At 37.3% G+C, this 16,179-nt stretch overlaps 1 protein-coding gene across 3 annotated transcripts in view; it reads right to left on the bottom strand.

Annotated features, from left to right (window-relative positions):
• The window catches only part of LOC127663292 (protein FAM193B-like), a 34,311-nt gene that overhangs the window by 6,608 nt on the left and 11,524 nt on the right, over positions 1-16,179 (bottom strand). For 2 of the 3 annotated variants that reach the window (XM_052154806.1, XM_052154804.1), the window contains 5 exons: positions 14,646-15,051; positions 14,220-14,409; positions 11,647-11,880; positions 4,271-5,285; positions 2,521-2,596 (listed from right to left, as the gene is read on the bottom strand). In XM_052154806.1, the coding sequence (XP_052010766.1) occupies positions 2,521-2,596; positions 4,271-5,285; positions 11,647-11,880; positions 14,220-14,409; positions 14,646-15,051 (1,921 nt within the window). The remainder of the gene's footprint in view (positions 1-2,520; positions 2,597-4,270; positions 5,286-11,646; positions 11,881-14,219; positions 14,410-14,645; positions 15,052-16,179) is intronic. The other variant, XM_052154805.1, reaches the window with a different exon arrangement.

Here is a 16,179-nt window from a genome sequence, read left to right on the forward strand (position 1 = left end):
ACACTGAACTGGTGGCCAGTAGTAGTAGTAGTAGTATGTTTTATTTAATGCCATGTCAGCGATCAAAGCTATTTTCATGGCAAGAATTCAATTACAAAAAACAAATATCATATAAATACAATAAAAACAAAACAAATATAAATAGCAAGTCATATTATACAATATTTTTTTTAAGATTAATATATGATAAGAAATCCAAAACCTTTTCAGGCACAATCTCATTAAATAAGTCCTTTAACGAGGTAACTTCATAAAAGAGCATTCTACTTGTGTTAAGACCAGGACAATCTAGTAAAATATGTTTGACAGATAAGGGAATATTACAAAACATACATAGGGTTGGGTCTTCACCTTTAAGCAAAAGGCATGGGTCAGATTTACGTGACCTATACGGCATCTGGTGTAGACCACTTGATCAAATCTTGTTTTAAAATTGATAAAAAGTCTGTTTGAAATTTCCGGATGAATTACATACAACTTATTGTTCTTGCACATATTCCACTCTTCTTGCCACTTATTTAAAATATATCGGTTAATAATCGGTCTGATATCTGAGGGAGGGATTTGACATTCATTAACTTCCTGATTAAGAGCTTCCTTAGCAGCTGCATCAGCTTGTTCATTTCCTGCAAGACCAACATGTCCTGGAACCCAGCAAAAGATAATGCTGAAAAACTGATTTAGTAGATAATCCACTTTGGTTAAGATGCAGTCCACTAAAGGATGGTCAATTTTTAAAGTGTCCATTGCTTGAAGGCAGGATTTAGAGTCAGTAAAAATTATAAAAAATTTTTGCAGAGAATTTTCAATGTGCTCCAAAGCTAAAAGTAAAGCACGAGCCTCAGCAGAGAAAATTGAGCACTGTTTTGGAATACGAATTCCATAGCGTTGATTTCCAGTCACCATTGCTGCCGTTACACTGTTTTTCATCTTCGAGCCATCTGTGAATATAGGTACATGGGAGGGGAATTGGGTTTCTTATTTCCAAATATTGCTGTCTATATACATTTGGATGGGTCACTCCTTTCTTCTGATGAGTCAAATCCAAATTGATATTAGGCTTCTTTAGTTTCCAGGGAGATATAGAATTGAATTGTATTTGGGTTAGAATGTTCAAATTTGAACTGGTGGCCAGAAAAAATAACACAGAAACACAGATCACAGCTTGGCGATATATCTTTACTTCATCCTTAATTAAAGTTCGCTTCAACCAGTCGCCGAAGAGACACAATCTCTGAGCAGGAGTCGAGACCGGGAGAACAAAAAGGTTCTGCCAGGTGACGCGCACTCTAACACGGAGACGCTCCACTCTCAACCCTGCTGTCTGCAGCTCGCAACGTTTTGCATCATTGATGAGATCATCATGATAAGATCAATCTTATGTGAAAAATAACACTAAAATTACAACAACAACAATAAAATGTATGTCTATAAAGCCCCTATTTGCACTTTTTTGTAAAGACTTCAAATATTATTTAAATACTCTTTGTACATCCAACAACTCCAAAGCATTGAAAACCATTGCACTATGTAATGTATATAATGTCTTGGCATTATTGTAAAATATATCTGTAATATTGTGTACCATGTATACCCCTGGCTTGTTTCTAAAAAAAAATTAAAAAAAAAAATGTCTGATGCAGGTGTACATTGAAGGATCCTTAAACAAGCACTCATAATAAATCTCCAACTGATTGACAAATTCTGCTTTTTGAATGTAATGCATTTTAATTATCTGAATATTTTTTTTATTTTATATATTTTATATATATATAATATTTTTATATTTAAAGATAACTATGTATAATTATAATGAGAGACACAACAGATTGTTTGCTTACAGAACTCAAGGCATTTACAGAGTTTCCACGTTGGATACACACTGTTTAAAATGGCAGAGGACATTGCTGTTTCTATAGTGAATGACTCTTGCGCGGCTACCATGAAATGGGGAGACATTCCCCTGCTTGGATGCTATTTTTCCACTGAGAAAGCTGATCTTCAGAACGCTGACAGCATCTCTGCTTGGGAGTGGCAACAGGTGATCGCTCATGTTCCGTCTCTGTCACACGCACGCACACCCATCAATCCATCCTTGTTTATCCAATAACTTGTTAGAAACAGCACAAGCCATGGTACTATTTCTGAAGTGAACCTTTTGAATTACTGATGAAGGCTTGAACGCATCATTTGTTTTGAACCAGCAACGGTACGTCGCGTAAGAAATTAGTTCCATGCACAAATGCTTTTTTATGACCGTACTCTTGTTTTACCTAATTTTCTTTTTATTTACATGTTCATTGAACTGTTGTATATAAGCAATATCACACTCTCATTTGTGCTACATGGCCCTACATCAGCACTGCTGTAATAGCTTGTGGCCTCGTGCCTGCGGCCATATCACAGCAGTGCTGATGTAGGGCCATATCGCACTCTTGCTCGTGTGATATTACTTATATATATATATATATATATAAATAATAAAATAGTATTTTGTCTTTGACAATGCCTGGGCTTTACCTTTTAAAATATTCAACTTCACGATCGATCTCATCCATTTCTGTAGGGTCGAGGTCTTTGGGAAGAAACACATCATCTATAATGGAAAACCAAAAGAAAACCAAAAAAAGTCAAGATGATGAAACATTTCCCACACATTTTGACCAAAGAATTTCCATTACTTTTCCATGAACCTTTAGAGCAGGGGTCAGCAACCTTTTTTACTTGGAGTGCCATGTTTTATTTTCCTGGTCAATGTCTGTGCCAACGCCTAGTCAAACCTGTCCTTTTATACAAAATGAGTTAACACAGTTAATGTAACAAATTGCTTATTTGATAACTAATCATGACATTTTTTGTAATTTAAAATATTTCTTATATAATGTCATACATTTTTCACAGAGGGGTAATCACTAGCACGCAAGCAACAGCGAGAGAGGAGCAGGATATTTTATTTATATTAAGTTTTTCGCTCCTGCATTCCAATCTACATCTTCATATAATCCTTCCTCGTGCCGGTTTTCATCAGCTGAATGAGAGGCTAAACACTTTTAAAGTGTGACGAGGCTCACGCTAAGCATGCAAGCCATTAACGCATCACAAGCCGATCAAGTATTTTGCCCTTTTCTGTGAATCCCACATGCAAAATCCTAAAACTTTATTTCCAGGTTTAATTTATATTTTGAAGAGACTCTTTTTTTAAAGATTTGTAACCCCAATATGTGGGTTTATGTTTTCTCTTTTAATCGTTTAATGTAGTTTTGAGTGTGACTATGTTTTAAGGAGTGTGTACCTGTGTGCTGGATTGGAAATCTCAAAGATTAATAATGGTGTTTTCCTTATTACATCACGTGTTGTTCTGAAAGCAAAAAGAAACAAATGAAACACGTAATGTTGGCTGTCACCCCGCAGCCTGACCGACACAAAGCGGGTGCGTTTACCTGCGTAATGTGAAGCGCTGCCGGCTTGTGATGTGTGAATGGCTTGCACGCGCTGCACGCAGTCTGTTGGGTATACTGCAGTCTCGTTGCATTTTAACGTTTTCTTTAGCCTCCCATTCAACTCATGAAAACACACCACGTGACCATGAGGAAGGATTACATCAAGATGTAGACTGGAATGCAAGTGCAGAACTTCATAAAAATAAAACGGTCTACTCCTCTCTCTTGCCGTTGCTGCCATGCCAGTGAGTACCTCTCCGCGTGCCAATGCTGGCACGTGTGCCGTAGGTTGCCGAACCCCTGCTTTAGTGAATAGTGAATACAGATTTGTTAGATTAAATTCATGACTTAGAAATTCTGTTCTAAGTCATGAAAATTTCATTCAAATCACTTTTATTTTTTTAATGATTTAATATATTTTCTTTTAGAATATGAAAAGGGAAGACTAAAATAATTGTAAAAAGTAAAATCAAGACATGTTTAAAAAAAAACATTCACCAGAGCATGTCCAGAAAAATTCTCATTTCTGCAATTTGCAGAAAACTTGTTTAAAAAACTTATTTGAACTTTACTTGAAAACATTTAGTAGAGGCTCTTAAAATGTATCATTACTCCACAAATTTGTTAACAATAAACAATTTATCTCATTACTGAAACACACAAACCAAACTTGCATCTTGATTTTTATATATATATATGCTTGCACGCTTTAATCTCATATAAATACACCGATCAGCCACAACATTAAAACCACTTGCCTAATATTGTGTAGGTCCCCTTGTGCTGCCAAAACAGTGGCAACCCGCATCTCAATTGACACTGAAACTTACCAATTGCTTTATTTGACTTCTCCGTCTTGCTTTTGTTCTTGTTTTTACTTTTTCCCTTCAATTGGGGTGCTTGCTGCTGTGCATTGGGAGTGTTGGAGATGGTTTTAGTGTCTACATCTTGCTCCGACCACTTCCCTCTCTGCGAGTTGAACCCTGTACTATGATGACCATTCGAGGCTACGTTGGACGTCTGCTTACACGTTTTACCCTCTTCTGACCGCATGCTCCCTGTTTTCTGCGAGTCTGCTTGCTGCTGAGTCTGGTTGTTCTGTTTGGATCCACCCTTGGTGCTCTTATCAGAATCTGCTGCCCTTGTTTCCTGCACCTTTAGCGTCTCAGTTTTAACAGTTTTCGTACTGGCCGCCTGCTCCTGAGTTAAAAGGTCTTGTTGTCGCTGATTCTGCTGTTGTTTCTTACCTTTCCTCATCTTGGATCCAGCCCCAGTTGATGTTTTGGTTTCATGGGCTTCCTCCTTGGGCTTGGCTGCATTAGTACAGCCAGGCTGGGTGGACTCGGATCCTGTGGCAGAGCATCGTTCTGGGGACCGTACTCGAATGAGCTTGGACAAACTGGGTGTGGAGTGGAGCCTCTGGATGTCTTTAGCAGCAGTGGTGGTGTCCTCCCAACCATTGACTATATCCAGATCTCTCTTGAAGTTCTTAAGTGAGAGCGGTGCCAGATCCAAGTCAATCTGCTGCAGATCAGAAGATCCGTTGAGGTGAGACAGCAGGTGGTTGCCTTCCAGTGTGGCTGCCTTCTTGGGGAAGTCATTTACATCCAGGTTGAGGTCGTACATGCTGAAGGAGGCACGGATAGAGTCCTTGATGGTGTTTTTGATCTCCTCCAGGCGGCTGGTCAGGAAACTGTTAACTCTCTCCAGCTCCAGCTGAGGCCACTCCAACAGTCTGTTCGCCTCCCCATCCGGTATGGAATCTTCTATGGGATCTGGAGGAGATACAGAGCGGGGTTCACTGCTGGTGGCCTCAGTGCTTTCCTGCAGAGCCCTCTCTTTCTCCTGATAGATAATGTGAGAAATCAGTCAGTCACAATTATTTCTTTTAAAGAAAGATGTATGGGTGAATTCTGCATTTGGATAAACACTGTAGTGGGCAAGATGGCTTCAAATTAAACTCTTTCTTGAAAATTAAAAAAAAATACCTGAGCTTCAAAAGATACAATCTAGACACAGGAGCTCTGGTTATAAAATTATGATATGACACAATAAAACTGGTAAATTTTTATTCAAATAAACAAACACATTTTTTGTGACAAAAGGTATAGTGCATCAAAAAGTTTACAGATATAGCTGATGGAAACGCAAATTATCGCAAAACTTTCACAAGTGCTGACATAATATTTTTCCATTTAACTCTAGAACATAAACTCTATGTCGATACATCAAATGTCATGAAAATCTGGTTTGGAAACAGTTTTTGTCGAGAAAATTGGCATCAAAACTAAATTTTGTTCACGTGGCAGAATTTACCCCAATCATTATGGATTGGTCTTAATGGCATTCCTGCACAGATCCGATGCTGCGTCATGACACATCCAGGAGTGCCAACCCAAATATCTTGTATGCGTCATGCACCTGTTATCGACAAGTGAATGGCCACTTTTTGCGATGAATGTAATCACGGTAGCCATCCATTTATTTATTAAAGCTACTTTTCTACACCATTAATAATAGACGGCATTCGTGGAATTAGCCTCAATACAAAAAACATAATTTATGTGCATTTTTTAAATAAAAAATAAATACACAATCCTAGGAGAAAATAATTAGTGTGCTTTTTTGGAACACTCAATTCTATAAAAATATTGTTTTGCTTCCATTTGAAAAAATTCCCTGTATTAAATAAATTACCAAACAAATAAACCATTAAATTAAAAAAATTAAACTACCAAACGAAAAAATTATATTGTTAGGCATATACATGCCTTTTCTTTACACAAACTTAAATTAGATCTACACTGTTCTGTAGATGAAAAAAGTTGTCTGAATGACATTTTCAGAATGTTCTAGAATTTTTTCAAGACTGTCAAGAACTGTCAATTCAAAAACGAGATTTTGAACATTTTAAAACAGTTAAATATTTTAAATCTAACACTCTTTACCTCAGATTGTATTTGCTGAGCTTTGCTGAGCTTAATTTAATTGCATTATGACATTAAATTCATTTTAGATGTTCAGCTGGTCATTAAAAGTTGATGGACAAATATGCAGGACAGTTAAGATGACAATGCTTTAGATTTGATTATTGTTCAAAATAGCATATTGAATATCAGGAATGTATCATATGTAAACTCTGATGTTACACCGGATCATTTTTCTTTAATAGTAAAATGATGGATGGTCCTTATACTAAGACTGAAAGTTTCCACCACTAGCTTAAACAAGTCCACAATGATTCGCTTTTGGGTCGGTACCGGTCGGTGGCCTGCAATAGTCACAACATCAGGACTAATATTACAGTCCTAACAGAAGGGCAACTGTTCCTTTTGATTGTAATTCCTCGTCTTGTGATTGCATTTATTTGTGAAATTAAAATGACAGTAAGCTGCTAATTTCAATGAATTGCCTCAACACTCTCCCCATTTTATCAAAACCAAAACATTAGGGACATGTGGGAGGCGAAAGATACACAATTAGCGAGAAACACACATTTCAGTATGGAAATGGAATAAACCAAAACTTATTTTGTGTTTTTAAAGTGTTTTTTTTTTAAGCATGATGTCACCTCAGACCATCTCAGCAGGTGCTCATTGAAATTAGTTCTTTTATTTCCATGAAGCAGTTCACATGCATTGTGACTGCAACTCTGCAATATATCTCTCACTAGCGACTATTTTGACACTTTTATTTAATTTCTTATAAATACATTTAAATTTAAAAATAAACTTCCGATATGATACAGATCAAAAGGATTTGGTTTGAATCACAATACTGAATTTATGATACTCACAAAACTTTAAACAAAGCCTGAATCATGAAAAGTTAAGTTAGATTTTTTTTTATATACTTTAAGGACATATGCAAAACAGTAAAACTTAACAAAAAGTGCTTTTCATTAAAGTGCAAAATGATACATCAGGGATGGAGTGGGACTAAACATCAGCCCAGCAGAGGGCAACGGTGACAACAGAATAAAAAGATGAATAATTCTGCTCAGCTGAAAGGATCACAATTATATAAGATACATATGTTGTACACAGTCACTGATTACATAGATTAAGAATTTTAAATTAATATTTTAAGTTTTAAAATAGTATAGTCACTGATTACATTTTTCTAAACTATTCTTCTCAATAATAAATTTACTGGTGAAACATTACAATTGGCATTATCAGAACTATCAAATAACAGGACCCTTAGCTTAACTATAGATTATATTCAGCATGACATACAGTTTAATACAGTACAATCATCTGTAAATGCAGTGCATGTTCGCTTGCTCAGTGAAGTTTAATGGAGACTCACTTGTCATAGACAAACAGTTCTGCAAAAATGGAATACACTCCTGATTTGTAATTTATGGCATGTATACATTATAGAACAGAAAATAGCAGTAAAATGTAAGTTATGTGCTGCAGAGAAACATCTCTTTAAGCGCATCAAACAGCACAAGCACTCAACGCAACTGACACAGCAACTGCTCCACATTAAACTGTATGTTTTTATATTTGAAGTGTTTATAAAAAATGTCTCGTGTGCTGGAAAACTTGGGTCGTGTTTCTTCCTCTTCAGCTTGTCTCCACTTTTTAAATGTTTCATCATCCAAACACATTTTTCACTAGGCTGTAAAGGGACATCACTGATGGAACTCACTGCACATATCCAACTAATCAATAAATAATCATTATTTACTATTAGTGATTTTATCGATTACTCGTTGCAGCTCCAATATCTTTATATTAAAGTGATTAAAGAAAATAGAATACAAGAACACTTTCACCTTGAACCTAAAATTTTGTAGCATTTCAATATCTTTAGGTAGAATTATCAGTATAACCGAAACGCAACACACACAAATTTGAAAAAAAAACATTGGAAATTATTAGGGCATTAATTAGGGAACACAAGGGAAATTATAAGGCTTACATCAAATAGGAAAGCTGGTGTTTTCTATTTGTTTAAGCACAGACTAAGTGAAGTAACAAACTATTGCAGCTGTTTTAAGAAATCAGAAATAATGTGGGTTATATTCAACTTTCGAGAGATAATAGTTTATATTCAAATTGTAATTTGTATAGTGTTTATTTCATTCATAATTGTCTTTAAATCTTAATTTGTATTTTCCACCTGTTTTCAAGAATACTTACATGATGGCAAATGCTTGAATTTGGGGAGGTGATTACTGGTTAAATGCAATTTTTTGATCACTTTGTTATTTTAAAAGCTTTTTCGATTCAAGTGGAATTTGAATTTAGAAATATCTTTGGTTTAAGTTTTTTGTGTTTCAATAAATGTAATTTATTTAAGGCAAAATCAGTAAATATTAAATACATATTCATTGACCAAGGCAGGGGGGTTGATGACATAATAGGATATAGTGATATTTTTCTATAAATCTATTGTGAAAATATGTCTTGCATACTGCCCAGTACTATACAGCAGGCCAAAATATGTCAGATCTCTGAGAAAAGTAATCGCATTAGAGGTCGACCGATGGTGGATTTTGCCGATGCCAATCACTAAGGTGGCAGAGAAGGCAGATAACTGATTAAATGACTGTTTTATAAAATGTATTTATAGAATGTAAAAATATTTTCTTAGAATTTCCTTACTGTGAAGGGCACAGACACGGAGGCTACAAGAGTCAAAAATGAATCAAATCCCAGATGCAGTTTATTGTGCAACCAAAATCCCAAAAAAGACCAGAAGAAATTGAAGATTTGGTGCAGAATGCGTGACTTAACTATAAACAAGGGCAAAACACACTGGGGACTCTTATTTTGAAATGACAAACTTGGCTCCGTTACAATGCTCTATATGCAGGTATTTACTAATTTAAGCTTATTGCCTATATATTCACACCAGATGAAGGGTTTTGTAAACTGTATTTCACCATATGAGGTTTAATGAGTAGTAAGGTTTATTATTATACACAAGATTTGATGTTGGATACACGATGTATGTGCTGAAGGGACACTGTTCCATGTAGCTTAGTCACAATTTTCCTTGCATTCCCTCAATTCACTTTAAAATATATGGATGAATATTGAAAATGATGAAAGATTTAGATACAGCAAATCCCCACATGGTGTCAGTGTTTGTTTTTGTCACCTCAAAGAGGCCGCTGGTACAGAATTTTGCCAATAATCAAAATAAATAATAATTAAATGTTCCAAAATAAACCAATTAATCGGTAAAACCTCTAAATCGCATACCTCTGCTCAATAAGCCACACGTTTAAATGTATCATTCATGTTTCTAGCACAAACAGCAGGACAAGTTCCATCCTAAAATAACTGTAAGCATGAGCAATTGTATTAATCAGACTGTATTAATGTTCACAACTCCCTGAGGTCCAAGTCAAGTCTCAAGTCTTTGAGGAGGAGTCTGAGTCTAGCTTGCTATACACTGTAGGATTTGTATGGTCCTTTAAGATAGTTGCTTGTCAGACTGTATGATATGAAGGCATTGATATTGCCATTGCACACTGTGGGACGTTATGTCAGACTGTGCAATATACATCGTAGCCGACTGTAGTCCCAATCAGTGAACGTGACTCACGTTACGGGAGCGTTGCAGAATAGAAGCGAATTGGCAAGGAGGAGCATTTATTTTGCACTTCCTCGCCAGTCAGGACATCAGAATTTCCGTAGCTCCAATACCACTCTATCAGGAGCATAGGCTAACATATAAAAAGAAAGATGAATTATGTCAAACAGGCCTATAAGACAGCTTGATCACAAATACAAAAAAATACAGAAAAGTCTTTTTTTGAGGTGGAGTCTTTTTTGGCAATGGTCCTTTATCTGCATCTGGTTAGTTTAAAAAAAAACCTGTATAAGGCTATTTCAGTTTTGAAATATTAAAATTGACTCCTTTAAGGGATTGCCTTATTTATCAATGTGCATAAGGATTTACTTTGATAATAGATTTTATTTTTATTCAGGAAACAATCAGTAAACTATCCATTTTGTTATTTTTTTATATATATTTTTTGCATTAAAAGAGAACAGATTTTACACAGAAGCCAGCCAGACTGATTGGTTTGAGTATTTCTGTAACTGCTGATCTCCAGGGATTTTCACACACAACAGTCTCTAGGATTTACTCCAACATCCAATGAGTGGCAGTTCTGTGGACGGAAATGCCTCATTGATGAGAGAGGTCAACACAGAATGGCCAGACTGGTTTGAACTGACAAAGTCTACGGTAACTCATATAATCGCTCTGTACAATTGTGGTGAGAAGAATAGCATCTCGGAATGCAATTCTATTACCAGTCATGATAGTGCAGCTCCTATCTACTTGAATATGGAAAGACCGAATTTTCCAAAATGGTTGATCAAGATTACGATCAAAGAACATATTGTAAAATCTGACAAAACTGGTATCAACAATTGGTTTCTTTCTCTTATTTTACGCAAAAAACTCAACATATTGTTGGCTTGTATAGCTAACGCGCATGCGCGTTCTCGAGTTGATTGACAGGTGATGTCTGTATCTAAACGGTGATTGGCTCTTTTACCAGTCAGGAGGGACTTCCTTTCTACATCTGTTGACTTTTGGGTGCTTGAGCTTCTTGGTTTGGCATTCCAATTTCTACCATTCATTTTAATAGAAGCGGCCCGTCTCTGGCCGAATTAAAATGTTTCCATGACTTGCACCGTGCTTTTCAAAGGTCCTCGCAGTGCTGTAATGTGAGATGTGATGTTGGGAGCTCGAGACCTGTCCGCGAGACAAGCACAGCTGCTCTGTGCTCGGGCTGCTTTGTCCATTGATCCAGGCAGCAAATAGCACCGTTTCATTCCACCTCTGATGTGTATACCATTTGATAATCGTATAACAGAAAATGGCAGTGAATAAATGGAGAGAGAGAGAGGGAGAGTGGCCAAATCTGCAGTCGCACCGGCTGGAAAAACAGTTGCAAAATGACTGTTACAAGTCAATTGTTTGCGAGTCTGAGCTGAGTAGCAACTGCGACTTGAGTCCAAAGTCTCAGACTCAAGTTTCCATCTGTGGTATTAGTATTGCTTAAATTTACAAGTACCACTAATCCCTGTAACATCTTTCAAGGAAACTATTTAGTACTTTCATTGTCAGCATCTGCCATCAATCAGTCACCAGGTGACAAAGGTGCAGCCTTAACATTGTTTAAAATTCTTATAAAACAAACACCATCAAGCAAAGCAAAAGAAAGTACCTTTTTCTTCTGTTTGTGACGGGCACGTTTGGCTGCCTTGGCACTGTTGACAGGTTTGGGCTCTGTGCTGTTGATGAAGTCCAGGAGTTCGTCCACGTCTCGATGGTCTATGGCACTCTGTGCTGCTGGGTCCAGATCCTGCCTTTGAGGAATCTCCTCTTTACGCCGGGTGAGTCTGGACCGAAGCTTCTCCCTGATCTCAGCATAGTTCCGGCTGGTGGGGGCAGCCGGAGGCTGGAAAGGCAGAAAAAACAATAGAAGTTATGGCAGATGAAAACTAGTAGGCAACTGATATGTGGGTTAAATAGCTGATGCTGAGATCAAGGGAGCAGGTTGGCCACTCAATGCTAATATATCAATACATATTATCTGTCATTTCATTATTTTACATCCACAAAATTACTGAAATCAAATGTATGGGTGTTTCTTTAACTTCAGGCAGTTTTTAGGTCCGTGGGGTTGATTTTTATTAAAGTGCACAAAACTTTTATTATTTTTGTTATACGTACACAGGTGGCCAAATGTTTGGAATAATGTACAGATTTTTAAAAAAAAAAATTATTTTAGTTTCAGAAGGAAATTGGTACTTTAATTCACCAAAGGGGCATTCAACGGATCACAAAGTATAGTCAGGACATTACTGATGTAAAAAACAGCACCATCATTATTTGATAAAAAGTCATTTTCAATCAAATCCAGACAGACCCATTTCCAGCAGCCATCACTCTAACACCTTATCCTTGAGCAATCATGCTAAATTGCTAATTTGATACTAGAAAATCACTTGCCATTATATTAAACACAACTGAAAGCTATTTGGTTCATTAAATGAAGCTTAACATTGGCAACTCAAAAACAAACACAAAGACAAAGTATGCAATAGACTGGCATGTTTTAAGGTAAATATTTGGTCAAAAATGGCTAAAAAAGAAACCACTTTCTCTAGAAACTCATCAGTCAATCATTGTTTTGAGGAATGAAGGCTGTACAATGCTTGAAATTGCCAAACTGAAACTGAAGATTTAATATAAAGGTGTACACTACAGTCTTCAAAGGCAAACGACAACTGACTGACTCTAACATGAACAGAAAGAGATATGGAAGGCCAGATGTACAACTAATTAAAAGGGTAAGTACATCAGAGTCTCTAATTTGAGAAATAGATGTCTCACATGTCCTCCGCTGACAGCTTTATTGAATTCTACCCGCTCAACACCAGTTTCATGAACAACAGTAAAGAGAAGACTCAGGGGTGCAGGCATTATGGGAAGAATTGCAAAGAAAAATCCACATTTGAAACAGAAAATCAAAAAGAAAAGGTTAGAGTGGGCAAAGCAACACAGACATTAGACAACAGATCATTGGAAAAGAGTGTTATGGATCTGAATCCCATTGAGCTTTTGTTGGATCAGTTAGACTGTAAGGTGTGTGAGAAGTGCCCGACAAGACAGACACATCTATGGCAAGTGCTACAGGAAGTGTGGGGTGAAATGTCACCTGAGTATCTGGACAAACTGACAGCTAGAATGTAAAGGATCTGTAAAGCTGTCATTGCTGCACATGGAGGATTTTTTGATAAGAACTCTATGAAGTAGTTTAAGAAGTTCTGATTTATTTTTCAAGTTTTAATAGTAATTTTCATGTTATTAATGTCCTGACTATACATTGTGATCAGTTGAATGCCACTTTGGAGAATAAAAGTACCAATTTCTTTCCATTATTCCAAACTATTGGCTGCCAGTGTAGGTCACACAAAATACTTTTTTTTCCCAGGCATTCATTATTTATTTTTGATGCTTTTAAAATTCATTTTAGTCTTATCACAGACCCATACTTTCAATAATAATGGAACATTTATACTCATTTACCCTCATGCCATTCTAGATGTGTATGGATTTATTCTGCAGAACACATAACACATAAAACTTTGAAGCTCCAAAAAGCACATGAAGGCAACAAAAGTAATCCATACGACTCCAGTAGTTTAATCCATGTCTTCTGAAGCGATCCAATCGGGAATTTGGGTGAGAACAGACCAAATTATAACACATTTTTAACTATAAATCTTGACATCAGCATCTCCTTGCTGATCATGATTTCAAGCTTGATTACACTTCCTAGCACCATCTAGAATTCTGTGAATGCATCAAGCACTAGAAAGTGTAATCAAACTTGAACCCATGATCAAGCCTCGAGATTGCAGTGACAAGATGAAAGAGGAGATACATTTAGATATGTTCTCACCCAAAACATATTTGATCACTTCAGAAGACGTAGATTAAACCACTGGAGTCATATGGATGACTTTTATGTTGCCTTTATGTATTTTTTGGAGCTTCAAAGTTTTGGTCACCATTCACTTGCATTGTATCAACCTACAGGGCTAAAATATTCTTCTAAAAACCTTAATTTGTGTTCAGCAGAAAAAATTTAATACTCATCTGGGATGGCATGAGGGTGAGTAGATGATGAGAGATTTTTGTATTTTTTGGGTGAACTATCCACATAAAACCAGGGCAATAGAAGGTGGAGTAATGTCTGAATTTATGCAAGCTGCATTAAGAAAACCGTACCGCATTATGGCCGAAAAACTCGCAGTAGCAACAGTCACAGTATTTCCCATCCTTCTGATTGGTGGAGGAGGATGCACAGGAGCTGCGCTCTGAGCTGCTGTCTTCATCCTCACCTTCTTCAAGCTCACAGGGCGGCGCGTGACACAACGACCCATTGGGCAACTTGTGCCCTTTACATGCCTGGTCCCTGCTTATACAGAACAACACAAACAACTTAAAAACATCCAGTGTTATAGGAATTTAAAGCCACCACAACATTTTCAAACACCTTTCAATCAATTAAATTAAACCTGTTAACATAACCTGTAATCAGTCATCACTTTTGTAATTCCATTTGTTTGCCATAGTCATGCCAAAATTACACATGCCACCTTTAAACAAAACTACTGACCAGAGCAGCTCCATACGTTTTTTAATGACGCTAACCTGCACGTCCCAGATGTTAGATGTCCAGCATTGGAGGAGGCTATAGAGCTGCCGTTACTGTGTCCATTGCAAGGGTGACTGCAACCTATGAGCGAGTTGCCGAGTTTACTGTGTTGCGTATTAACAGCAGGAATGTGGGAGTTCTTGCAAGTACTGGGCTTGTGGAGGGCCACAGGACTGTCCGGCCCACTCGAGTGCTTGGCTGAAGGAGCGTGAATGTTCGGTACAAGCGGGGAGAAGGGAGCATTTGAAGCAAGCCCCGAACTAGCGGAGTTGATGTGAACATGCTGACTGGAGTTTTGCTTGGGAGGCAGCAGTGAGGAATACTGGGAGAGACCCGTGGGACTGTTGGGCGGCACTGACAGGTCTGCAGCTTGGTGGTGGTCGCTTGGGTGGAAAGCTTCTCCTGAAGAGAAACATTAGACACATTTAAGGCACTTAGTTTTATGGCTTAAGTCACAAGTTTAAAATCTATGTATCCCACATCCATTACATCATTCAAGAACCACAATTAGAAAAATTTATTGTTAACATTAACATTGATGCCCACAAGTTGTCAGCTTTGTTTTTTTTTCTCCCCTTTTCTCCCCAATTTGGCGGAGGACGAATCTTAGTTGCCTCTGCTTCTGAGACACGTCTTATGTGGCTTGTTGAGTGAATTACCGCGGAGACCTAGCGCGTCATCGCAGAGTGGGCGGTCGTGCGCTAGAACTTAGTTTGTGTGGTGGTGCACTTTTTTGTATCTGTGCGCGTGACTCCGTATCCAAAAATGAACGATTTAGAGGCAACTCTAGCCCAAAAGGTAAGTCTGTACAATGAATCTCTATGATCCATCCATGCGGGACCATAGAGACAGCCACATGGCACAGTATTCCTGGAAAGAAATTGCAGCCGCAGTGGGGAAAGAAGCAATTTGCCGAAAAGTATGGTAAAATCTGAGTGACAAGTTTGTCAAAACCAAGAAAAAGGTCCATGGAAGAACAGTGGCGTGGTGGTGGCATAGTGGCGTAAAGCACTAAACTGTTAAGCAGAAGGTTGTCGGTTCGATCCCCACAGACACCACCATTGTGTCCTTGAGCAAGGCACTTAACCCTCTGGGGTCTGAGGGTGTTTTGGGCCCTGGAGATTTTTTGACATGCCTTGACATTTGTGCTTTTTTCAGTTACTTAAAAACACATTAATGGCTAAAGTCTGATAACGCTGTATTCAGCACAAACTGGGCTACAATAATATGTGAGCAACAAGTGTGTACATGTTTGTAATTTTGAGAAAATAACGTTTATGCATGGTTGTTGAAAAAACAAAATTTTTAAGTAATTTAAATAAGGCCATATAACACATACTAAACATTTGTCCAAAAGCCTTTTGTGAACTGGATCTTGTAGCCTAGAGTTTTTGCTACAAAATTATGTGAAAATCATCCTGATCACTCATTCATACAAAACAATATAGTAATTTATCTTTTTTAAGACACTTGTAGTGTTAGAAAGGTCATATGCGAGGAGGCATGAACTATCATGAATATTGATTGTAA

Source organism: Xyrauchen texanus, chromosome 23, assembly GCF_025860055.1.
Source record: "Xyrauchen texanus isolate HMW12.3.18 chromosome 23, RBS_HiC_50CHRs, whole genome shotgun sequence".
Lineage (NCBI taxonomy): Eukaryota > Metazoa > Chordata > Actinopteri > Cypriniformes > Catostomidae > Xyrauchen > Xyrauchen texanus.